General features: G+C 42.9%; 1 protein-coding gene across 1 annotated transcript in view; it reads left to right on the top strand.

The window, feature by feature from the left end:
* TACR3 (tachykinin receptor 3) overlaps positions 1 to 25310 on the top strand; it is a gene marked incomplete at its 5' end in the record, with an annotated part of 45584 nt that extends 20274 nt beyond the window's left edge. Inside the window, 2 exons of the mRNA XM_082238466.1 lie at positions 20663 to 20859; positions 24593 to 25310. Of these exons, the coding sequence (XP_082094592.1) occupies positions 20663 to 20859; positions 24593 to 24908 (513 nt within the window). The 3' untranslated portion in view covers positions 24909 to 25310. The remainder of the gene's footprint in view (positions 1 to 20662; positions 20860 to 24592) is intronic.
* Positions 25311 to 26755: the final 1445 nt, after the last annotated feature.

Raw genomic sequence — 26755 nt, 5'->3', positions numbered from 1 at the left:
AGGTGGCCTCAGTGGCCTGGAGTGCCTTCCAGCAGCTTCGACTAGTGGCCTAGCTACACCCCTGTTTGGACAGGGATAGCCTAACTACTGTTGTCTATGCTTACCAGATGCAATGTGTTATACATAGGACTACCTTTGAAGTCGGTTCGGAAACTTCAGCTGTTGCAGAATTCAGTGGCCAGGTTGCTCACCAGAGCAAGACGGTTTGAGCATATTACACCGATCCTGGTCCAACAGCACTGGCTATCAATTAGTTTCCGGGCTCAATTCAAAGTGCTGGTTTTGACCTATAAAGCCTTAAACGGCTCAGGACCAGAATACCTCAAGGACTGCCTCTTCCCATATGAACCCACCGAGACCCTGAGATCATCTTCTGAGGCCCTCCTTCATGTGCCTCCTTCTCAAGAGGTCCAAAGGGTGGCAAAACAAGAACAGGCCTTCTCTGCAGTTGCTCCCCATCTGTGGAAGTTCACCTGGCGCCTTCATTATACACCTTTACGCACCAGGCAAAAATGTTCCTTTTTAACCAGGCCTTTGCCTGACTTGATCTACTTCCTATACCCTTTCTAAAATGCTGGCTCTCTGGGGGGGGGGCGTGTTATTGGGTTGTTGTTTTGGTTTTGATTTTATGTATTTGATATTTATGTGAATCGCCTTGAGACCTTCAGGTATAGTGAGGTATAGAAATAACAACAACAACACAGGGTGTGCAAAGAGGAATTGGGTCACACCAGTATTCCTGTGCCTAGCACAAGAGGGAACTGGATGAGCCATTTTACTACCTCCTTTTCATTTTGTCAGTGAAACTAATATTACGATATAGAAGCAATGCAGCCGCGAGCTGCTAGCTTGAAAACAGCACGTGATGGAATGTTAGGACTGTTCCGTGGGAAACAGAGGGACAGTCAATTCACAGTGCAGAGGGCACCGGAATTAGCTCAGAGTGTAATATGAGCTGGACAGGAAGTGTTTGTTGTCTCTCGACTGCTGGAGTTTGAAGAGAGCAGTCATGTTTTTTGTAACACTGCAAAGACAGAAATAAAAGCATGTAAATACGTTTCTGTCTATCTCTTTCCCCTGCCGGGGGGGCAGGAAAGAGGGGGGGTGTTCATCTCATGCTGAGAAGGATCGCCTATCGCTACCTCTGCCTGGATCTTGCCGGGAATGCAGACAGGGAGGTCAACAGGAGATCAAGCCGGGTGCCTGGAGAGTTGGCAGTTTCTCCTGAAAAGGCTTGATTTTCGACAACTAAGAGGGTTGAAAAAGCAGAGTATAGGATTAACTACAAGACAAGACATGGGAGAACCTGTAAATTCCAGCTTCTCCAGTCTTAAGTCCAGTTCTTAAACCCTTGTGATAATTCAGTAGTACTTTAGAGTGATATTGACATATTCACCCATTCCCTACTTCAGAATCCCAGTCAGAAGGATTACTTACTGTTTTTCTGGTTGCATTTTTATCCTGCCTTTCCTCCATGGAGTCCAAGGTAGTACACATAATTTTCATCCTCATTTTTTCCCTCACAACAATCCTGTGAGGTAGGTTAGGCTGAGAGAATTGGACTGACCCAAGGTCACCCCGTGAGCTTTATAGCCAAGTGGGTATTTGAACCCTGGTCTCCCAGGTCCTAGGGTTTATCTACACTTACCTTTTCTCTGTGCTTCCCAGGCATGGTCCACGCCTCAGATCTCTGTGTCTGAGGACTCTTTTGCTCCAGAGCTTTCCCCATGAAGATCTACTCTTTAAAGCTGAATTGGAACCAAGAGCAATCCACAGAAAACCCAAATTACCAGTTTTGCACTTCAGCTTTAAAGAGCAGGCTTATTTTTGCAGGAAATGCTCTGGGGGCAGGGAGGGGGAAAGCACTTGGATATGGAGCTCAGACCTGTGCCTGGAAAACAGCAGACAAGATGTATGTGTGGATAAGCCCTCTAACTACTACATCACACTGTCTCCTGGCTGCTGAGCACAACAAGCACATTTCTCCAGGTCAGGCGCCACCTCTTCCAACAGCTGTGGCAGTTTGAACGAAGGTCTCTCAAGGAGAGAGATGAGCAAAGGGCTGTCCTGCTCCCCTCCCCAAGCACCCCTCAGTCTGTGAGTTTAGCTGCCACTATAGAAATTCAAGCCATGAGTGACAGCTTACCTAGAATTTAAATCTCTACTCCTCCCATTGCAGTGGTGGCTGCAGTGCTGATAAAGGGTTGCCGGTGGGCAGTGTTTGACGGACTCATTTTTATGTGCCAAATTAATTTCTGCTCTAGTAACTGAGATTGCTGGAGCATTGAGCACCTTGTGCAAAACAAATGCTCTCTCCTTCACCCTAGAACTATTTCGGCAGCAGTTTTTCTGAAGCTTGATGCCAGCTTAATTGTGTGCAAGGTTTAGTTGCAACCTTCTGCTGTTTAAGAGCGGTCAAATGTCATATCTGAGAGGCAGAAACCTACCTATCCATATTGCATTGATGCAAAAACATTTGGAGCACATCTTCAAAAGTTTAAGCTTGACCTAAAAGCTCAAATTCAGATATACAATTTGAAAACCATTTTAATACAACAACAACAACAACAACAACAACAACAACAACAACAACAACAACAATAATAATAATAATAATAATAATAATTTATTATTTATACCCCACCCATCTGGCTGAGTTTCCCCAGCCACTCTGAGCGGCTCCCAATCAAGTGTTAAAAACAGTACAGCGTTACACATTAAAAACTTCCCTGAACAGGGCTGCCTTAAGATGTCTTCTGAATGTCAGGTAGTTGTTTATCTCTTTGACATCTGATGGGAGGGCGTTCCACAGGGCGCGCGCCACTACCGAGAAGGCCCTCTGTCTGGTTCCCTGTAGCCTCACTTCTCGCAATGAGGGAACCGCCAGAAGGCTCTCGGCACTGGATCTCAGTGTCCAGGCTGAACGATGGGGGTGGAGATGCTCCTTCAGGTATACAGGACCGAGGCCGTTTCTCTTGTAGTTATCCACATACAAGTTATAATTTTTCAATGAGTGAAATTACACATTTCTCCAGATTACTGATGTGGGATCCCCAACACATTGCCCACAGACATTGTGCCTGCTAAAATAAAACGTGACTTTTGCTCTCACTTTTTGTTTTGGGGGTAGGGGTTGGAGCAATAAGGACATAAAAAGCTGTCTTATACCAAACATCTAGCTCAATATAGTCCACACTGACTGGCAGTGGGTCTCTAAGTTTTCAGACAAGGAGATTTCCCCAGTCCTATCTGGAGGTATGAGAGATTAAACCAAGGACCTTCTGTGCACAAAGCAGGTGCTCTACCATTCAATTATGGTCCTCCTCCCCCAGTAAGACTTGTTTGCTCTGTTCGTGTTTTTGGTCTTCTATTTGTTTGGGGGGTATTTATAATGTGTTGCTTGTTTTGCAGTGGATGGGTGGGTTTTTAGCATCATCAGTGTCTCTCTTGTGATGCCAAGAGGTTGCCCCTGGACTCAGAATGGTTGTTGACCTATGCAGTAAATCAACACTCATTTGTCCCAAAGAGCAGATCACTATGCTTAATATTGAAGCACAAGGGGAGAGAGAGAGAGAGAGAGAGAGAGAGAAATCAAAACTGGCTAAATATATGCTGAAAGTACCATTCTGGAATGCTACGTTTAGGTCATTAGCATGGTTTGTAAAGAGTGAGAATGGGAACACCATGTACCATGTCATCCATTAAAAAGCTTCCCATTATCTTCAGCTTATAGGCTAAATGCTATAATGAAACAACAGCCAAATCCTTTACAAGGCAATTTTCTAGGTTGGTGCCACCATCTCCTTTTCTGTTAGCAAAAGTCCTTCTGCTGCTAAGGATCTGTCAAAGGTCTGGTGGTGGTGATAAAGTGAGAAATCACTCGCTGTGCCAGACACTATAAAGAAGAAGTGCAGAAGAAAATTTATTTGAAAGCAATGCTCAGAACAAAGAAATCTCTAAGGATATAATCCTGCTTATGCTGGATGTATGCCCCGTTGAACACATTGTAATGCACTTCGTGCTAAGCCCAACCCTGATAAGTGACCCAGAAGAATAACATGGTGGATGGTTTCAAAAGCTTCTGTAAGGTGTGGGAGAATGATCAGGGCAGCACTTCCATTGCCCAAATCACTCACCAAGACTATTGCCATTCCATAGCTGCACCTAAAGCCCTTCACGGCCTAGGACCCTCGTACCTACGGGACCGCCTCTCCCGGTGTGCCCCACGGAGAGCCTCAAGGTCCATAAATAGCAACACCCTAGTGGTCCCAGGCCCTAAGGAAGTTAAATTGGCTTCAACCAGAGCCAGGGCCTTTTCAACACTGGCTCTGACCTGGTGGAACGCTCTGCCTCATGAGATCAGGGCCCTGCAGGATCTGATTTCTTTCTGCAGGGCCTGTAAGACAGAGTTGTTTCGCCTGGCCTTTGGCTTGGAGCCAATTTGATTCCCTCCCCCTCTTTCTTTCTTCTTTCTTCTTTCTTTTTCCTTTCTTCTCCTGTGATGAGGCTGCATTTTAATATTTTAATGTTTCAATATTTTAATGTTGTATTTTAATCTTGTTTTTAAGTTGTATTCATTCAACTTGTTTTTATTATTGCTTGTTAGCCGCCCAGAGCCCGGCCTTGGATGGGGAGGGCGGGGTATAAATTATTATTATTATTATTATTATTATTAAGCCAGATTGAGATGGATTTAAGAACAAACTGGAACACCACCTTAAGGCTTTTAAGAATCACTCCTTCCTTCAAGGAGGCATGAATAACCTCCAAGGTCCAAACACCCTACCCTGATCTCACTGATTTAGCCAGCCAGGGCAGGGAAGCAAACATGTGGAGGGCTTCATTGCTTGCTCCCTTGCTGCAGAAGTTCCACCAGAAAACAAGGAAGCTGGCACAAGTCATGTGATGACAGAAACAAGCTAAAAGTGCAGACCAAGAGTGCTTTTCTACTCTAGTTGCCCCTTCATAGTTGTAATGCCTGAAGAAGACTTATAAAGTTCACTGGCTTGCCTTGAGCAAACCACTGGTTCAGATCATAGAGCCAAACCATGGTTTATTGCAAGCCGGTGGGTTCCCAGAGAGGATATTGTGGCTGCTTTGTTCCCCCTCTGGTGCTGCTGCTGTGCTACTCTGAAGAGAAGCCATTGTTTGGCTTAGCATGTCATCCAAATTTGGGCTCACAGTTTGTCTCCTCCAGAAAAACCACAAGCTGTAAATCCATGAACAAAGCTTTGGTTACCACTCATGGTTTGTGTGGAGCGAGACAAACCATAAACCCATATTTACCTCAGGCAGCAAAATCTCTTTTGGCTGGCTCCAGTGATCAGCAGTGCTGCCAACAATCTTCACATATGCTTGGGAGTAGTTTCTGTACCTCTAGCTGAGCAGATTCTAGAATTCTGGATGCAATGGGTTTTTCCTCCTTTCAGTAGCCTAACACTGGCGAAAGAGGAGAACCCAAAGCAGGACTTGCCTTGGCTCACAGATCTTTCTGTCCAGATCAGAGCTAGGATTTATAATAACCACCTCCCTCTCCATTTCTTGTTCCAAACATCCGGAAAGAAAGAGCATTTTTTCAGAAATCTCATCTATATTCTCACAGGCATCTCTAATTTAAATTAAGCCTGTTAACGTCTACTTTCCTGCCGCTGCATACTATTTATTTAACCATCCCACTACTAAAGTCAATGGAACACATTTCCTTACACTCTGCTAACGGAATAGCAATTAATTCAATTTCCAGCTCTTAATTTAACACTAAAATTGGGAGGGCAAAAGGTCTGTTGATATCAAACTTGGTAATAAATGGATTTAATGCATAGCAAAGCAGATATGCTCCCACACCTTGACTTTCCCTGTGATTCATTCAAACCAAATGTGTGGATTTTGGGGGTTTGTAGAGATGAATAAAGACAGACAACGAGATGTTTTCTTTCTGAGAGCTTGCGTGTGTGCCAGATGAAAGTGAGAGAGAGAGAGATTCTTCCTCCTCTAGCCTCACAGCATCTCCTTTTATTCAAAGTTACAACAAGCATGGCCACGAATGTGCCAGTGGCTGATTGGCTCAATACAAGACAAAGAAACTGAAATCCTATTGGCTCATTTGTATGTAAGGCGGGCTTACATAGCTCCATAGATCTTTGGCACATGAAAGACAGAATGTTAGAGCTGTATTTAGACAGGCATATAAGCTCTTAATCCACCTATGACTAAGATTGATAATGTTATGACTAAGGTGTTTACTAATGTTTAGATTGTTATATAAACTCACACAATTAATTATACATTGAGGATTAACACATCATTGTGATTTACACATCATTGTGAACTAAAGGTGAACTAAAGAAGACAAGTGTGGTATGTAAGGAATGATATACAAAAAGATCTGTGCCAGGCACAGACCTTTAGCCTTGTGCGTGAAAGAGAGGGAGAGAAGCGTGATTGATTATAAACAGGCCTTATAGTCTGTTTTAGAAGCAAAGAGAAGATAGAAATAATTCCCAGAATGCAGGAGGAAAAGAACCAATGTTTTACTATACTAGGCACATAGAAATAACATGTCTACAAAATGACTTCTCCCAGAGAACAGAGGCCTCTTCCAAATAAATGGTGTTTTATGTGTCAAACAAGTTCTGTCTTTTCACTCTTATTTTTTTTTAATGGGGTTCTCTTATCAATATTGACAATTGATTCATGCAGTTCAGAACCAAACTAGAGGTGGCATCATTCATGCAATTAGCAATAGCATGGATTGATAGTGGGCAGAATATTAATTAGGCCGAGGGAGCTGAGTCTCAAGTATCCCTGCATCTATGTTATTTTCAAATAGAAAAAGATAGGTGCTTCTCTGCCATTAGCCTTTGCAAGCATCCAGTATTTCATTTTGGGCTATCAATTCCAGTTACTGTGCAAAGTTTACTGCGGTTGTTAAAAGGCAACTACAAAGGACAAAGAAATAGTTTATTGCTGAGGTGCTTGGAAAACTTGATAGCATTGCAATTTTGTTGTAATCCTCTTGAGACCAGTGCTGGATTTACATATAAGCTAAACAAGCTGCAGCTTAGGGCCCCACTCTCTTAGGGGCCCCAAAAAAATGTAAAGAAAAAAAACTGGATATATGTTTCCAAAATATAAGATTAAAAAACAAATAAAATAAAACCTACATATAGCATCAGTGTTTTGTGTTGTGTAGGCTCCTATGATGTCAGTAAAGGGCCCAACTGCTAGCCTGCTCCCTAAAATTTCACTGGTTTGCTCATTTCTACATTTCTGCATTTGCAAATGGCTTTAGATACCTATTAGGTCCATAAATTACCATATAGCCTATGTTCAACACAAAAAACAGCGACAATTTGTTGTTGACAAAGGACAGCTGGACATATAAAGGGCCCCATTGCCTTCAGTAACTTAGGGCCTCATCAAACCTCAATCTGGCCCTGCTTGAGACCAAGACACCTTTGATAAGAATAGCTCAATCAGTGTTGCGAGAGGGTTTGTGGTGGTTGCTCTTAGCTTTGCCCGTGATTATGCTAAGAACAGAGAATTCTGTTCTGTGACATAAGAACATAAAAAGAGCCTCCTGAATCAAACCAATGGCCTATTTAGTCCAGCATCCTGTTCTCACAGTGACCAACCAGTTGCTTGTGGGAACCCTGCAAGTGGGACATGAGGGCAACATCAGTATCCCCACCTGTGATTCCCAGTAACTGCTATTCAGGTGCATATACTGCCTCTGACAGTGAAGGCAGGACATAGCTGCCATGGCTAATAACCACTGAAATACATTTCCCCATCAGTGCTCCTGTTTTATTCTTCCACAAGAATGCCATGTCAGGGGTGTCAAACAATATTCCCTAATGCAAACCATGCATCCCATCTATATAGGCAAATGAAGAAGCCTCAGGTCCTCTTCAGGGATCTATGTAGCACAAGGCCCTTACATACTAGGGCAAAGGGAACTGCTTGCCAATCACTGGCTTTGTGTGTCGGCTCCTCTTCCCCCACCACCTCATTCTCCTCAAATTAGAAACTGAATGTCATAGAGCTGGAAGGTGGGCAAGATGGGGGCCTTGGCCTAATTTCATCTGAGGAGGAAGGGTGTCAGAGAGGAAGGGAGTGGCAGAAAGAGAGAGAAAGGGGGCGTCCTTCTGGATGTGCCCTTTCTTGCCATGGGAACGACCTCCAAGGGAATGTGACAGTCGATAGAAAAGAAGGTTCCTCACCTCTGCCATGGTGCATGTTGAGTCTAGGGCCCCATCTGCACTAAACATTTTAAACAATATCATGGCACTTTAAATGATCGTGGCTTCACCCAAAGCACCTTTGTTAATGGGGCTGAGTTTATAGAGGACTCCCTGGGCTATAGTTCCCAGACATCTCTGGGGGGAAGAAGAAGAAGAAGAAGAAGAAGAAGAAGAAGAAGAAGAAGAAGAAGAAGAAGAAGAAGAAGAAGAAGAAGAAGAAGAAGAAGAATAGTAGTAGTAGTAGTAGTACAACACACAACAAACACTCTGTGAGGTGAGTGGGGCTGAGAGACTTCACAACAAACACTCTGTGAGGTGAGTGGGGCTGAGAGACTTCAGAGAAGTGTGACTGGCCCAAGGTCACCCAGCAGCTTCATGTGGAGGAGCGGGGAAGCGAACCCGGTTCACCAGATTACGAGTCTACCGCTCTTATCCACTACACCACACTGGCTTGAGTGTTAAGAGGACTTGAGTGTTGAACCACTCCAGGAATTTTAGCTCCTCGCAATTCTTGGCATCTTTAACAAACTACAGTTTCCAGGAAGGGTAAATATTGATGGAAAGGTGCACTCATTTAAACACTTTTATAGATTTTCAAAGTGACACGTCAGGTTGCTGGATAAAAATAAATAAATTATCTGCTGATTCTTTAGGATAAAGCAGAACTTGGGAGAAGCTGGTGAGAAACAGCCAGACTGATCACCAAGTGCTTAATCATACTGATTGATTGAAGTCATATGCCTGCCAGCTCAATGCAAGGAACAACCTAACCCACTGGGAACGGAAGAAATGGAGTGGAGAAATGCAATTTGCCGTGAAAATTGCTGGATGATTTATGACAATATAATAATAATTTTGCCTGTGGTACTGGGTACTGTTTTTCAGTCCACTAATCATGCCATACTATAGACAAGTCAGCATTTTTGGAACGTAAGACAGATAAAAGGTTGAAAATGGGACAGTGGCATCAGAGCTGAGTTTAGAACAAAGTTTGTAGTGGCTGTTTGTTACCTGGTGTGGTTGTGTGTCGTACTCTGCAGAAGGCAGACTTTTCTTTGAAGAGCTGCCCAGGTCTAATTTAAAGATAAAGAACCCAAAACCAGCAGCTAGACTGCAGACTGAACAGGCACATAGTCCACCTGATCCAAGTCTTCCCCACTTTGGAGTAACGATGGAGTGGAGTCTTTAGCAGAGGAGTCACCACTTCCTAAGCCCTGCTAGGCTTGTCCAAGTCAAGGTGCAGCATGGGTAAAATCACCTAACAATCTATTGGGAAGACCCCAGAGCCTGTGCTACTGAATGTATTTACAGATGATAATGCAGACTTGATAAATCCCTGCTTGGCTAATTTTGTAGCTGCACATATGACTATTGCCAGCTTTTGGAAGGACCTTAATGGAGCTGATTTAACAGCATTGTGTAAAAGGATCAAGGGAAGTAATAGTGCCACTGTATTCTGCTCTGGTCAGACCACACCTGGAGTACTGTGTCCAGTTCTGGGCACCACAATTCAAGAAGGACACTGACAAACTGGAACGTGTCCAGAGGAGGGCAACCAAAATGGTCAAAGGCCTGGAAACGATGCCTTATGAGGAACGGCTAAGGGAGCTGGGCATGTTTAGCCTGGAGAAGAGGAGGTTAAGGGGTGATATGATAGCCATGTTCAAATATATAAAAGGATGTCACATGGAGGAGGGAGAAAGGTTGTTTTCTGCTGCTCCAGAGAAGCGGACACGGAGCAATGGATCCAAACTACAAGAAAGAAGATTCCACCTAAACATTAGGAAGAACTTCCTGACAGTGAGAGCTGTTCGACAGTGGAATTTGCTGCCAAGGAGTGTGGTGGAGTCTCCTACTTTGGAGGTCTTTAAGCAGAGGCTTGACAACCATATGTCAGGAGTGCTCTGATGGTGTTTCCTGCTTGGCAGGGGGTTGGACTCGATGGCCCTTGTGGTCTCTTCCAACTCTATGATTCTATGATTCTATGATTTGGCAGGTAGCCCTATCAAAGAAACTTACATGTACACTAAGAATAGCTAGAGGAAGTAAATGCAGAGAAATGTTTGCAGGAGACTGGTAGAAATTTATTGCTTATGCAAATATTTCAGACAACGAAAGGAGAGTCCCTAGGGTGTGTGCCAATATATGGATTTGTTAAATGTTTGTCTTTTTCTTGTTGTTGTTTTTGTTACCCTTTGCATTTATTCAAAAGTTTTCTTCACAAAGAAACATCTTCATATTTTTGTTTCTGAATTTGTTCAATTGGGTAGGGTCCAGATTTTGTAATGTTCTTTTCTCTCTTTAATTTATTTTTATTGGTTACATTTGTTATACAAATTAAAAATAATTAATAGTGTTTTTAAAAAATGAAAATGGGTGGCTTTTCCATTTTTTATCCTTGTTTGATTTTCTTTTTCTTTTTCAAAATTTCTCCATCATTGATTCAGAAAATAGTTGTGCAGTGTCAGGGCTTGCATATCTTTTTTTTTTCCCCAGGGTGAGAAGGCATCTGGGAATGAGGGGCTTTGGATCCAGAAATCACAACCCTCCCCTGTTGCAATCCTGAAATGCCCCACTTTTGCAATTACCACCTGCAGAGCAGCCAGGACAGTGCAACTGTCATGATCCCTGAATCCAGCAGCTATCTAGACACAGAGTCAGAGTTGACTGCTGGAAATCAGGAAACCACTGCACTCAAAGCTGTCAAACAGGAGCCCCCAGAATAAATTCCCAAGCCACCAGGGCCTCTGTGATGAGAGCCTGGACCCTATTGGGCACTTTCCCCTAAGCCTGAGGAACCAGATGCCTCCCACCAGCAGAAGGCTATGGATAGACATAGCATTCCTGTCTTCAGTCAGTGGGTTGGCGCTTTAAAGTTCTGATGTTCTCCATTAGCAGATAGAGTCTGGAGGAGATAGTCAGGAAACAGTGACTTAAAGGCTCCCAGTCTGCTCTGGACAAAAGTTGGAGCAAGTTGCTTGTTGTTGTTGTTTAGTCGTTTAGTCGTGTCCGACTCTTCGTGACCCCATGGACCAGAGCACGCCAGGCACTTCTGTCCTCCACTGCCTCCCGCAGTTTGATCAAACTCATGCTAGTAGCTTCAAGAACACCATCCAACCATCTCATTCTCTGTCGTCCCCTTCTCCTTGTGCCCTCCATCTTTCCCAACATCAGGGTCTTTTCCAGGGAGTCTTCTCTTCTCATGAGGTGGCCAAAGTATTGGAGCCTCAGCTTCACGATCTGTCCTTCCAGTGAGCGCTCAGGGCTGATTTCCTTCAGAATGGAGAGGTTTGATCTTCGTGCAGTCCATGGGACTCTCAAGAGTCTCCTCCAGCACCATAATTCAAAAGCATCAATTCTTCGGCGATCAGCCTTCTTTATGGTCCAGCTCTCACTTCCATACATCACTACTGGGAAAACCATGGCTTTTACTATACGGACCTTTGTTGGCAAGGTGATGTCTCTGCTTTTTAAGATGTTGTCTAGGTTTGCCATCGCCTTTCTCCCAAGGAGCAGGCGTCTTTTAATTTCGTGACTGCTGTCACCATCTGCACTGATCATGGAGCCCAAGAAAGTAAAATCTCTCACTGCCTCCATTTCTTCCCCATCTATTTGCCAGGAGGTGATGGGCCCAGTGGCCATGATCTTCGTTTTTTTTGATGTTGAGCTTCAGACCATATTTTGCGCTCTCCTCTTTCACCCTCATTAAAAGGTTCTTTAATTCCTCTTCACTTTCTGCCATCAAGGTTGTGTCATCTGCATATCTGAGGTTGTTGATGTTTCTTCCGGCAATCTTAATTCCAGCTAGGGATTCATCCAGCCCAGCCTTTCGCATGATGAATTCTGCATATAAGTTAAATAAGCAGGGAGACAATATACAGCCTTGCCGTACTCCTTTCCCAATTTGGAACCAATCAGTTGTTCCATATCCAGTTCTAACTGTAGCTTCTTGTCCCACATAGAGATTTCGCAGGAGGCAGATGAGGTGATCAGGCACTCCCATTTCTTTAAGAACTTGCCATAGTTTGCTGTGGTCAACACAGTCAAAGGCTTTTGCATAGTCAATGAAGCAGAAGTAGATGTCTTTCTGGAACTCTCTAGCTTTCTCCATAATCCAGCGCATGTTTGCAATTTGGTCTCTGGTTCCTCTGCCTCTTCTAAATCCAGCTTGCACTTCTGGGAGTTCTCGGTCCACATACTGCTTGAGCCTTCCTTGTAGAATTTTAAGCATAACCTTGCTAGCATGTGAAATGAGTGAAATTGTGCGGTAGTTGGAGCATTCTTTGGCACTGCCTTTCTTTGGGATTGGGATGTAGACTGATCTTCTCCAATCCTCTGGCCACTGCTGAGTTTTCCAAACTTGCTGGCTTATTGAGTGTAGCACCTTAACAGCATCATCTTTTAAAATTTTAAACAGTTCAGCTGGAATACCATCACTTCCACTGGCCTTGTTATTTGCAGTGCTTTCTAAGGCCCATTTGACTTCACTTTCCAGGATGTCTGGCTCAAGGTCAGCAACCACACTACCTGGGGTGTACGAGACATCCATATCTTTCTGGTATAATTCCTCTGTGTATTCTTGCCACCTCTTCTTGATGTCTTCTGCTTCAGTTAGATCTTTACCACTTTTGTCCTTTATTATGGTAATCTTTGTACGAAATGTTCCTTTCATATTTCCGATTTTCTTGACTTCCGGGGTTGACGCGATCTGGGAATGGCGGATTCCCTCCGAGCTCCGGAGGGAATCGGCTCAGCAGGGGACGGGTCTTTGCCGTGCCGGCGACACGGGGACCCTTAAAACCGCAGGCGCGGAATGCCTGCGGACTGAAGACTCGGCGGGTGCCTTAAGCGCCCCCCCTGATTCGCGAAGAGCCTTTTTAAAGGCTGCGGAGGGGATACGGGGGGTGGCGCGGCACTGAGAGTCCATCGCTACCTCTGCTGAGCGAAGCCGCGAGCCATGACCGGAGAGCGCTGACTTCCATCCTTGAAATTCGGCTGAAAAAACAACCCGTGAGTAATTTGGACTTGGCTTTTAAGAAATTTATCCACTGAATTTGAGACGATCGGGGGATGTGCTAAAAGGAAGTCCGCACCCCCCACCTTGCAGACGATCCAGAGCAACGAAAAAAGAACTAAGCTGGAGTGCCTACCCTGTAAAGGGTGAGTTTTAAAAAAGACAGTAACTTCCAAGATTTGGAAATTTTGAGCAGGAGAGAGGAGTGTTGGATGTTTTGTGTTCTGTTGTAAACAACCCCCCCTCCCGGGCCCGGGAGCGTCCTGCTTTGGAGCTGGTTTAAGAAGTGCAGAGTTTGACAGCTGTCAAAGCTGTCAAACGGACTGTTAATAATGGAAAATTGCTACCTAAGTTACCTCTGGATTAAAAAGAGTTACAATTGATCTAAAATTGTTGGAAATAAAGAAACAATAACAAGACAGAGGACTGTTGGGGGAAAGAATACTAAGTAACCAGATTCCCTCTAGAGGGAATTCTGTGGAATTAAAATGGCTGTGGATGGAAAGATACTGGGAGAAATCGAAAGGATGTTCTATTTGGTCGGAATCTTACAAGAGCAGACTACGGCTATGAGTGAACAATTGATGACCTTGACTTCTGAAACAAGTAGTTCTGCTGAATGTAACGAGGACCTCAATGAGAAAGAATCCACAGCTGAACCAGAAATGATAATAAAAGAAGAGGAGAAGACAAAACAAGAAAGAGAAGAAGTGATGTGGGAAAATACTGAGCAGAAGCTGACGCCTGTGGAATATAAACAAGGAGACTATTGGAGCAAATCTACTATAAATCCACGAAAGATGCAGAAGACGAAAGTGGAGGCCCTGGGAGTCTATGAAATTAAGGAATTTAAAATAAAGAAATATAATCGGGGCCTCCACATAGACTCTGACTTTGATTACCTTCAATATTCATGCCTTGTGGAAACTCTTCAGCAGCTGTTTGCAAATATGGGAAGAGACTTTGGATTGATGGTGAAAGAACTCTTTCGAGATGTGACGACTGGCATAAAGGATTACCAACAAGACCGGCGGAGAGGGACTGAAAGAGACTGGAGGGCCTCGGACGTGAGGAACCCGGGCTAAGAACTGTTATTTTGGACATGCTTTGGGAAGGGACGCAAACCGGGGATGGGAGGGAGGGAAAAATCAAGTTCTAACAACACTCATGATTATGGGATTTGGTTAAAAAGATCATTATTCAAGACAAAATGGGAAATCGATGGAAGGGAATTGAGGTCCAACTTAGAAAAAATTAATTTTGTTTGCTTTTATAAAAGGACTAATATTAAGACAGGGAAATGCCAATTTGCTGATATAAATTTGGAAATGGGGATGCAAGGGAGGGGGTAGGGGGAAGTCAACGACCAGGGTTAGGAAATAACATTTTTGGGAAAGTATATATGTTTGTTGTTGTTGTTGGTTTTTTTTTCTTTGTTTATGTGTTTATTTGTCTTTTGTGTCTTTGTTTTTGTCTATATAAAATGTGAAAACCCAATAAAAATTTTATAAAAAAAAAAACATATTTCCGATTTTCTTGAACAGATCTCTGGTTCTTCCCATTCTGTTGCTTTCCTCTATTTCTTTGCATTGCTCGTTTAAGAAGGCCTTCTTGTCTCTCCTTGCTATTCTTTGGAAATCTGCATTCAATTTCCTGTATCTTTCACTATCTCCCTCGCATTTTGCTTGCCTTCTCTCCCCCGCTATTTGTAAGGCCTCGTTGGACAGCCACTTTGCTTTCTTGCATTTCTTTTTCATTGGGATGGTTTTAGTTGCTGCCTCCTGTATAATGTTGCGAGCCTCCACCCATAGTTCTTCAGGCACTCTGTCCAGCAAATCTAAATCCTTAAACCTGTTCCTCACTTCCACTGTGTATTCATAAGGGATTTGGTTTAGATTGTATCTTACCTGTCCAGTGGTTTTTCCTACTTTCTTCAGTTTAAGCTTGAATTTTGCTATAAGGAGCTGATGATCTGAGCCACAGTCAGCTCCAGGTCTTGTTTTTGCTGACTGTATAGAGCTTCTCCATCTTTGGCTGCAGAGAATATAATCAATCTGATTTCGATGTTGCCCATCTGGGGATGTCCATGTGTAGAGTCGTCTCTTGTGTTGTTGGAAAAGCGTGTTTGTGATGACCAGCTTGTTCTCTTGACAGAACTCTATTAGCCTTTGCCCTGCTTCGTTTTGATCTCCAAGGCCAAACTTGCCAGTTGTTCCTTTTATCTCTTGATTCCCTACTTTAGCATTCCAATCCCCTATAATGAGCAGAACATCCTTCTTTGGTGTCATTTCTATAAGGTCTTGTAAGTCTTCATAGAATTGATCAATTTCAGTTTCTTCAGCACCAGTAGTTGGTGCATAAACTTGGATTACTGTGATGTTAAAAGGTCTGCCTTGGATTCGTATCGAGATCATTCTATCATTTTTGAGACTGCATCCCAGTACAGCTTTCGCCACTCTTTTGTTGACTATGAGGGCCACTCCATTTCTCTTACGGGTTTCTTGCCCACAGTAGTAGATATGATAGTCATCCGAACTGAATTCGCCCATTCCCGTCCATTTTAGCTCACTGATGCCCAGGATGTCAATATTTATTCTTGCCATCTCATTTTTGACCACATCCAACTTACCCAGGTTCATGGTTCTTACATTCCATGTTCCTATGCAATATTTTTCTTTACAGCATTGGACTTTCCTTTCGCTTCCATGCATATCCACAACTGAGCGTCCTTTCGGCTTTGGCCCAGCCGCTTCATCAGCTCTGGATCTACTTGTACTTGTCCTCCGCTCTTCCCCAGTAGCATGTTGGACACCTTCCGACCTGAGGGGCTCATCTTCCAGCGTCATAACTTTTAAATGCCTGTTGTCTTTGTCCATGGAGTTTTCTTGGCAGGGATACTGGAGTGGCTTGCCGGTTCCTACTCCAGGTGGATCACGTTTGGTCAAAACTCTCCACTATGACCTGTTCATCTTGGGTGCCCTGCTCGGCGTAGTTCATAGCTTCTCTGAGTTCTTCAAGCCCCTTCGCCACGGCAAGGCAGTGATCCATGAAGGGGGCAAGTTGCTTACTTGGAGCTATCCATGGTTCTGAGCAGCCTTGCTGCTTTGCCTGTGCATTGGACAACAACAGACCTCTCTCACACACTTTGGAGGGCCATAGGATTTCACCCTTAATTCAACATTTCCATATGTTTTTATGTATAACAGAAGGCTCGCTCACGTGTTACTTTGAACATAAGCGCAATCTATCTCTATAGATGCACACAGATGCTGATTTGTAGAGCTCAGCTAACAGACACATAGGTACGCAAATTATACCCTCATAGAACACCCCCAGTGTTGCATAGCCACGCACTTTCTTCCTTCTTTCATCCCAACCTCTTCTATGTTGCTGTCCCTACACAAAGTTGGCTCTTGGAGATATTGCCATAGACATCTTTTCCTTCCATTCTTCTTTACCTGCGTCATATTTCCTTTTGGTTACAATCCACCAACTATTGCAGCAATTACATTTAGGTGTTATCCAATACCCACTGACCTGGAAGCAAGTCACATAGATAGAATTGCACTCCTAGTAGTGCAAAAAAAAAGGTGATGTGACATCATCGTGTTGGAAGACCCCACTTTCCCCAAGGGGCAGGAAGGATGGGAAAACTCATAATGCAATCCCATAATGTTTAGTTATGCAAAACATGTGACCAAAGCAGAGAGGAAGAGCAAAGTGTGAGTGCTCAGTACTGAGGTCATGTTTCCTTCTTCTCTTTTATGACTAGCAGCCGGAATGGGGAAGCTATGTCTCTCTAGATTTTGTTAGATTCCAGTCCCTTCAGATCCAGCCAACATGGTCAGGGATGATGAAAGAGGGAGTCTTGACAACATCTAGAGAGGTACATGTTTCCTATTCCATTTTAGCAGCTTCAATCTGAAGTGGACTTCAATGATAGGGAAAGAAGCCATCCATGAACAAAAGCAAAATATTTTCTCTTTAAGTATATGCTGCCTACCCTTTACAAGGAAATGTTCTTGTGTTGGGAGAAAATGCAATAAATAAATGCACACTGTTAAAATGTAAGTGGTAGTTATTGCAGTAGGAGGAGAGCTGGACTACAATTTTCTATATTTATAGGGCTAAAGTAGCACTGAGGAAAAGCACTAGTTTTATTCCTCCCAGAGTGCAGTAATAAAGCAGCTAGCATATTTGCAAAGCTTAAGCAGGGTTTGGCTTGTTTTCAAATTGGATGGGGGACTGTGTGTTGAGATTCCTGCCTTACTTAGACAAGTTGATCCTTGGGGTCCCTTCTAACTCTGCAGTTCTATGATTCTATCATTCTAAGACGCAGTTTTCCAAATCCTCCAAATTCATAGCGGTGAAGCAATGATTTAGCATGTCTTCAAACTTCTTGTGCAGAAATAGATTAATCATTGCAATTGCAGGAGCAATCAAAACAATAGAAACTCTTTTCAGTGGTTCCACCCCTGACTAGAGTCCTTTCAACACTTTTATTTATTTGACCATATCTGGTAACCATAGAATCATTTAAAATGTTAAAATCTAGAAGTACTATTTTCATCTTTGTACTGATGTTGTTTGATGTTGCTGCTTTTAGTCTGTTTCATGCTGTTGCTGATTTTGTTTTGTTCTAATTTCATGGAGGTGCTTAAATTGCTTTAAATGATTTGTTGTTGTTACTGCTGCTGCTGCTGTTATTGTTGTTGTTGTTATTTACTGCAAACTACCCGGAGAGCATGTGCTACTGGGCAGCATGTAAATATTACTGCTTAAGACGTGCAACTGCACTTCCAGATAAATATTTAAGGATGAATGTTGGCTGACACATAGTAAGCCCTCAAAACCAAACCTTTCCACTATAACTAATTTTTCATGTCTTCATTGATGGGAACAACTATTTTTTACCTTCCAGCCACCTTGGAGGTTGCTGAGCCAAAGCTCGCTGTTGCCCCACCCCCCAAATTGCCTACTGCCAATTTATTTTGACATAAATAATACTCATCCGTATCTCTCTTTCCCTGCTGCTGTTGAAAATTGGGTGGATGGCACCCAAAATATGTGTTGATGGCATCACAGAGGGTGAACAGATTTGGCCCAGTGGCCTTCAGACTACAATTCCCATCAATCTGACCACTGGTCTTGCTAGCTAGGGATGGTGGGAGTTGTAGTCCAAAAACAGCTGGAGACCCAAGGTTGGGAAACACTGCTTTAGATGGTCAAAAAGAATGTGAAAATTAATGAATGCATGGAGTTATCTAAATAAATGCAGTATTAATTCTTGGATCACTAGCACTACCAATTCAATGGTGGGAGCGGGGAGTATCTTTGTTTTGTCAGTTCTGCATGTAACAGAAGCAGATCTCTGAGTTTGCAGTGACACAGGATGGGCAGGTCACAACACTGGGGAAAGCATTCAGTTAATAGTTATAAAAAGGCTTCCATCATCCACAAGCTGCCAGAAGACATGACCCACGGGAACAACATGACATGAACAAACCCACTTTTGATATTGTATGTCATGGCATTGTGGCTTCTTTGCTTTCAGGCATTATCCAAGCATACACACAGAGAAAATGGGGCAGCAAAAAAATTAACACTGAAATAGGAAGCTGCCTTATACCAAATCAAAAGGTTGGTCTATTTAATTCAGTATTGTCTACACTGACTGGCAGCACCTTTCTGGGGTTCCACATAAAGCACAACCCCAGTCTTACCTGGGTGTGATGTGGATTGAGCCTGGAACCTTCCGCCACAAGGCAGATCCTCTTACCATGGAGCTACAGTCATAACTATGCCAAAGGCAAAAAGGATGCCCATTGCTAAATCTCTGCATTCACTTCCTCTACACCTCTCTAAGCTTGCAGGGGAGGTGGGTGTCCTTGAAGTCATCCCAGCGCATCTTATTTTAGTGTCCTTTCTGACAAGCATCTTTTTAAAAAAGAGTCTTGTGGGTTTATCCTCATTTAAAGAGTATTTAATCTTTCCTTCTTGTTTATTGCATAGCCTAGACTTTTTCTTTCTGTTCTATCCTTTGTTCTCCACTGGGCAAGGAATTCCATATTCTGTTTATGGTTATTACTTTTGAAGTACAGTGGTACCTCGGGTTACAGGCACTTCAGGTTACAGGCTTCACTGACCCAGAAATAGCACCTCAGGTTAAGAACCTTGCTTCAAGATGAGAACAGAAATTGCATGATGGTGGTGCAGTGGCAGTGGGAAGCCCCATTAGCTAAAGTAGTACCTCAGGTTAAGAACAGTTTCAGGTTAAGAACGGACCTCCAGAACTAATTAAGTTCTTAACCCAAGGTACCACTGTAGAGGGAAATGAATGAAGTTAAGTGTTCCTTATCTGACCATTCTCAAAAGGTTCCACTTCATCACTTCATGTGTCAAGTCTTCTGTTTTATCCGTTCATACAGTCGCTGGCTTTTTGACCTGCTGACCCCCAAAGTGGCTAGACAACACACTTAAAACTAAAAACTAAAACTAAACCACACACAACAGCACAATAACGATCAAGTAATGGAGAAGTGGGAGGTGGTATTCAGTGGCCTGTGAATCATAAAAGAGATCTAGCTAGCTAGTCATTCAGCAAGCCCAAATGCAGATAGTTGCTTTTTCTTAAATCACAGAGGTCACTAAATCAAGCACCTTGAGATTCAGATGTAAATTCTGTGTGGGCAATTCCCTTCTCAAAAAACAATGTTTGCCACACCAGGGAGAAAGTGCCCTGCAGAAAAACAGCTGCTCACATTAAGCCTTGCAGGGACAGTAACTTGATGAAAACTAATTCAGTCTCTATCCTTTGGCCTGGTTCCCTGCTGGAATGCTTTGTGCTGCCTGGGGGGTGGGGTGGGGATATTGGCACATGTTTGTCCCTGCTTAATACTCTGCTTTGCCTCTTCCCATTATCATCCATATGTCCAGAATGTTGATAGATTTATCTCAGATTCTAGCAGCTGCAAATCGGCAACATTAATAATCTGGTGTTGCATAGAATAAAAGACGTTCAGGAGCTATTATGTCAAAGAGATTATTACACTGTGGTTTCTGCCTATTTCCTACATGGAAGCTTCTGATCAAATTCCAGTTTAGTACAGGTCCCTATCTTTCTACCTATCTATCTCTGAATATGATGCACATGTCATATAATAAGACATATATGCTATCATTTGTGTGCTTGTTACCCCACAAACATGATATACTATGGGCAACCCAGTCAGATGGGCAGGATTATTATTATTATTATTATTGGTGAGTTTCCTTATTTGTTTCAGTCTTCTTGAATCATGTGTGTGTGTTCCCTGTATTTTAGTTCTATTCAAAAAATAAAATTCCATGATTAAAAGACATTCATGTCCACACATTTTCCCAAAACTCCTCTCCTTTTCTGCAGGTGGTTAAAATGATGATTGTTGTCGTCCTGACATTTGCAGTCTGCTGGTTGCCGTACCACATTTATTTTATAGCTACTGGCATCTATGAGAACTTGGGCCGCTGGAAATACATTCAGCAAGTCTACTTAGCCACCTTCTGGCTTGCTATGAGCTCCACCATGTACAACCCGATCATCTACTGCTGCCTCAATAAAAGGTAAGATTGCCTCAGAATTCCGTGAGGCATTTGTGGCTGTAGTTTAGGAATAACCTGTCGGACGACTGTGGGCATTTCCGTTTTGCTTATTCACATTTTCAAATCAAGATATCCTCCTACTTTCCCTTGAATCTTGCGGTACTTTATATTTCAAGCAGAAGACTCCTTCAAAGCAGAACACATGACCACCTTCTTTCTGCCTGATACAGTACAGTCTAGGGAAGAGATGCCATTGGAGCCCACTGAATGATAAAGTGGCTTTGAATTTACTAGACAGAATCCGATTCATGCTGTTTCACAGTATCACCACTTCCCTTCTATCTACATAATGAGTAGGAACTGCGTGCCTATTTCATTGAACTCAGTTGGAATCTAGACACATATAAAAACTGTTCTGGAAATGCTTTCTTAAAGCATTTTTTAAAATACATTGAATTTTCCATAAGGCTCACCATTGCCATCTAGCGTCACATTGCATATTGCACTTAAAGCACACTTAAAACATTTTATTTGCAGCTGTATAGCTGAATCCTCAGACACGGAGTGGCATTGCCATCTTTTTGGGGGGAACCTGCACATTTGACACTTGGAAATTCAGCAGATGAAGGTTTGCTCAATATGACACCTGAAACGCTATCTATCCACTGCAGTGCAGCAGGGAGTGATGGGTATTAACTTGGGGAATCAAAATTCAAATTCGTCTTCTGCTGTGAAATGTATCTTCTACTCTGATCTACTTCATAGGCTTACGAAGCTGAAATGCTCCTCTGAGATAGAATATAGAAATGTTACAAACAAATGCTAGGAAACAGTTCACCGGTTGACTTCCTGCCCACCATGAGTTTTTAATGGCACGGGAGCACATTTTGCTTTAGTGATACTGTTAAATGCCAACCAGGAACGGATTGGATTATTTTTTAATTAGCAACCCTTCATGACTGAGCCTGATTACACCTTCAAGACTAACAGATTTACAAGCATATGCCACAATAATCTGTTCATCAATATGGTGCTACAAGACTCCGCCTTGTGTTTACTGTAGCAGACTAACACGGCTTCCCTCACCCATGCCATATTATGCAAGATGCAATGGATTGCAAGATGTGTAGATGTTGGACTTGGAACACAAAATGAAGTAGCATAAAACATTGTTTACTTTCTGCTCCCTTCAGGCTGAAATGTGAACTATACTATGCTTTTCAATTCATCTGTTAGGCACTGGTCTGCTTTTTAATTCTCATCTGACTTTGATTCACCTGCTTTAACTCAAACAAAGCATTTTGCCTCTGGTGGCTATAGGAACACTCTTGCTAAATAATAATAATAATAATAATAATTTATTTGTACCCCACCCACTCTGGCCGGCTTCCACAGAAACCAAAAATACACTAAAATATCACACATTAAAAACTTCCCTGAACAGAGCTGCCTTAAGATGTCTTCTGAATGTCAGGTAGCTAAACTACATTTCTCACCTTGTTTCAGTCTCAAAACATGTGAACGGCATTATTAATACAGAAAACAATGCATCTGTCCCTGTCCAGAGCTTCTGTTATTGCCTACGTCTGTAAACATAGAATCAAACATACACAGTCCTTTGGCTTTTGTCAGTACGTCTTTACAAATCCAGATAACTAACCTAAGCCTTTATTGCAGGGGAGAAGCTAACCTGATTGTAGCTGGACTTCATGCAAAAACCACAGGGTGGTTTACTATATAAAAACACCAAAATGCATACCATAATAACAAACAAAAACAATACCTCCATTTAAAAGGCTATAGATTGTTTAATTAGCCAAAGGCCTGGAAGGAAAAGGATGTTTTTGCCTGGCACTTAAAGATATGTAATGAAGACACCAGGCGAGCTTTCCATGGATGAGCATTCCACAAGTGGAGAGCCACCACAGAAAAGGCCTGTCCTTGTTTTGCCACTTTCTAGACCTCCTGTGCAAGAAGCACACGAAGAAGGTTCTCAGATGATGATCACAGGGTCCAGGTCACATACTAGGCAGACAGACACCTGGAGCCCTGGCATGCATCCAAAACGAATCGAATTTATTAAAGCTTTTTGCAAGTTTATACCAGGAAACAGGCAATTTAGAAGTAAATTGAATAATCAAGTTAAAAGCTTAAAGCTAAGAAACTCAATTGGTTAGCTTCACAGAATTGTTTCTTGAAGACTTTTCTGTGGTGACAGACTAATCAAAAACAGTTGACCAGTGGAGGTGACCTGCCCGCCGGGGATCCCATGCTCTCCTGTCCAGCACAAGGGCAGGAAACCAAGTCCAAGAGATCACACGTACCTCATATTTATACGGTTCTTAAGACACTGGGGTTCCTTAAAAGCTAATGATAGACACTTCAGTATCTAATTGAGAGCCAGTGTGGTGTAGTGGTTAAGAGCGGTAGTCACGTAATCTGGGAAACCGGGTTCGTGTCTCCGCTCCTCCACATGCAGCTGCTGGGTGACCTTGGGCCAGTCACACTTCTGTGAAGTCTCTCAGCCCCACTCACCTCACAGAGTGTTTGTTGTGGGGGAGGAAGGGAAAGGAGAATGTTAGCCGCTTTGAGACTCCTGAAGGGGAGTGAAAGGCGGGATATCAAATCCAAACTCTTCTTCTTCTTCTTCTAATTGGTTCACCTAATTTGCCTCTTTTCCCTTAGTGTTTCCCTCTGGCACTCTAGATGTCTTGCACAAGTACACCCCAGATGTCCTCCACATGTCCTGTTCATTTCTCAAACTGAGGCAAGGAAGAAGGGCTACCCCTATGCTATCCATATAATCAGTTATCAGTAATCAATATATTCATATATGCTTACACATAATCAAGGCTTACAGTATTTTATAATCCATTTTGAATCAAAGGGAAACTGTGCCTTAGCTAACTGCAAACTGCTTGGAACAGCAAAGTTAGGAACCGACCTTTCCCCTACAAACATCCGTGTACCCTGGACAAGGGGAAGACGTGAATCAGAGATTCTGGTACAAAATCCCCTCAGATACAGGCTAAATTAATCCACTGAACAGGAAGAGCAAAACCACAAAATCTCCAAACTCCCTGTCCTGTCATAACTAGGGGAGAGGTTAGACTGAGCGTCACTGCAAGCATTGGAAAGCAGAACTTGAACTCTGTGCTTGACCAGGAGCTGGTAGCGTGACAAAAGCTTGCTGATTGGCTGATTCTCGCTGACAATATTGTGAATCCCTCATGGTTGTCTCATGATCTATGATTTGCTGTGATTTGCTCAGGTATAAAGACCTCTGGATTTCTGTCAGTCGGGGTCCCAGTTCCTTTTGGAAGAGATTCCAAACTGGGTCCTTATTGCCTGGCAATAAACCTCACCTTCTTATTCTCCATTGCTGAGTCTGCCTGATCCTTATTTTGCACCTAGCGAGTACCCACTTACTTTCACGTGCTTCAAAACATGCTAACAGGTCCCAAGATGTTTAACTCCCATTGATGAGTGTGCACACATCCACGTGAAGAGTGCCTTCTCAGTTAAACACTTCCTTGTTCCCTGATATGTCCCTTTGTGCTGCTTGTTCCCCTTTCTCCATTCCCTCTTCGTCCCACAAGCCTGATTACATTTTCTGCCATAGCAACTGTACTACATTGTTGAAACACCGCCACCTCTCCCCATCATTTTAGGCGCCTAAGCTTGCAACATTATGCTGTTTGATATCTCCTGCAGTACAAATACATTGCGAGTGACTGGGTTTCTTTGCTTTCAGGTTCAGAGCTGGTTTCAAGAGAGCTTTCCAGTGGTGTCCTTTCATCGAAGTATCTAGTTACGATGAACTGGAACTCAAGACAACCAGGTTCCACCCTACCAGGCAAAGTAGCCTTTACACAGTTTCCAGAATGGAATCCAGCATGTCGGTGGTATTTGACCCCAACGATGGAGAAACCACCAAGTCTAGCCGCAAGAAAAGAGCTCCTCCACAGGAACCCAGCTTCAATGGTTGCTCACACAGGAGCTCCAAAGCCATGTCAACAGCGTCAAGTTACATCAACTCCCCATATACATCGGTGGACGAGTACTCCTAAAGTCTTAGGTGGATGTGGGAGAAAGGTGTATTGCTCATAGGACAATGCTTAGAACAGGCATGGCCAAACTTGGCCCTCCAGATGTTTTGGGACTACAACTCCCATCATCCCTAGCTAACAGGACCAATGATCAGGGATGATGGTAATTGTAGTCCCAAAACATCTGGAGGGCCAAGTTTGCCCATGCCTGCCTTAGAACTAAACATCCAAACTTCTGGAAGGCAACTAAGCTACAGATCCCGAGCAATGATTGCATGTTTGTGTGCATAAATATGTTGTCATCATAAGCCTTCTTGAGCTCAACCTGTCTCTGTGCTATGGAAAATACAATACTGACATGATACCTGTTTACATCAGTCTAATGGCACGGTGCCATATTGTAAAATGGAATGTTTGGTTTTTTTATTAAAAAAACGGGGTGAATCCGGAGCAAATTGGATTCCACTGAAATCCATGTGAGAAGTTACCGTAGTCATAGCTAACTTAAGTCCCATTGATTTCAATGAGAGCTAAAAGTGCAACTACCTTGTTCTGGTTCCAATCCAGTGCATCTTGTTCCAATCCGTGTGACGTGCAGAAATTTTATTGGCAATTAAGGCAACAGGTGGCTCTTCTCTAACTTGCTGACTTGTAAACGCTACCATTTACAATGGCACAAAACCTCTACCAGCATTTGGTTCATTTTTACTATTTAATTTGGTGGACAAGAACTTTAAAAAAGAAATGGTTAAAATTATTCGAGAAGCAGATCTTCCACCTAGCATTGTTGGATGGATCTAGACTTCACTATGTAGCTGGGAGACAGCTAACCTTTCAAGAGAAGGGCTTCTGTATAGGGCTAGCAGGTTCCTACCTCATCACCTACTCCCTACTTCAGAGAATGACGTTGATGCCAATGCTGTTTAATTTTATTTCTATGCCACCATTCCTCTTGACAGAGTGGGGAACAGCGTAAGAAGTCCAGCAACTATACGATGTAATTTAAAACAAAAAGCACAACTAAAATAATGATATCCTATATCAGTCCTATTTGCTACATCGGAAGGGAGAAAGGGTGGAAGGATGGACCAACTTCATTTCATACAGTCAGAGGCTTCTACGTGCACATTTACATATGCATATCTCTCTAACCAGACAAGCAAGATAACTTAACACAGTTCAGGGACACATTCCAGCTGGGCAAAAACTTTATTTATTTATTTATTTATGGAATGGGACGTCCCTATTTTCATCAGAGAAATGTTGGAGGGTATGCTGTATTACTTAATCTTACCCATTATATACATTAAGTGGGGGATGCACTCTTAATTGCCTGCATAGGCCCGGTGGAACAGAAGAGTATTCAGCAGGTGTTTAAAAGTTGGCACAGAAGTCACCTGCCAAAGGAGGGTGCAGGGCAGGGCAGGGCTGCTTAGGGGCATGGCCTAAAAGGTGTGTGTGGCTAGGGGAACTTTCATGGCCTAGTGAGTCCTGAAGGCCAAGCAGAGATGGATCTAGGGGCACATTAACTCCTGGGTTTTCCCACCTCTGAATTACATTGGCTGGCAGTAGCTCTCCAGAACTTTCTTGGAGTTATTGTAAATTGAAGAGGCAATGTTCTGTATGCAAATAATGTGTTGTACGACAGCTAAGAATGGCTGGGAAAACCCAGCCAGATGGGTGGGCTATAAATAACAAATTATTATTATTATTATTATTATTATTATTATTATTAAGCTATGACCCTTGCTGAAAAAATCCAGGATTTATCGGTCGGTAACTTCATAGCCCCATCCAAGCCAGGATGATGCAAGAAAATGAATAATTTACCTCAATTCCACACCTCATAATTTAATGTCACAGAAACC

This window comes from Podarcis vaucheri (assembly GCF_965113315.1).
Source record: "Podarcis vaucheri genome assembly, chromosome: 9".
Taxonomy (NCBI): Eukaryota; Metazoa; Chordata; class Lepidosauria; order Squamata; family Lacertidae; genus Podarcis; species Podarcis vaucheri.
Note: the sequence above shows the minus strand (reverse complement) of the source record. Positions and strands in the feature narration are given on the sequence as shown.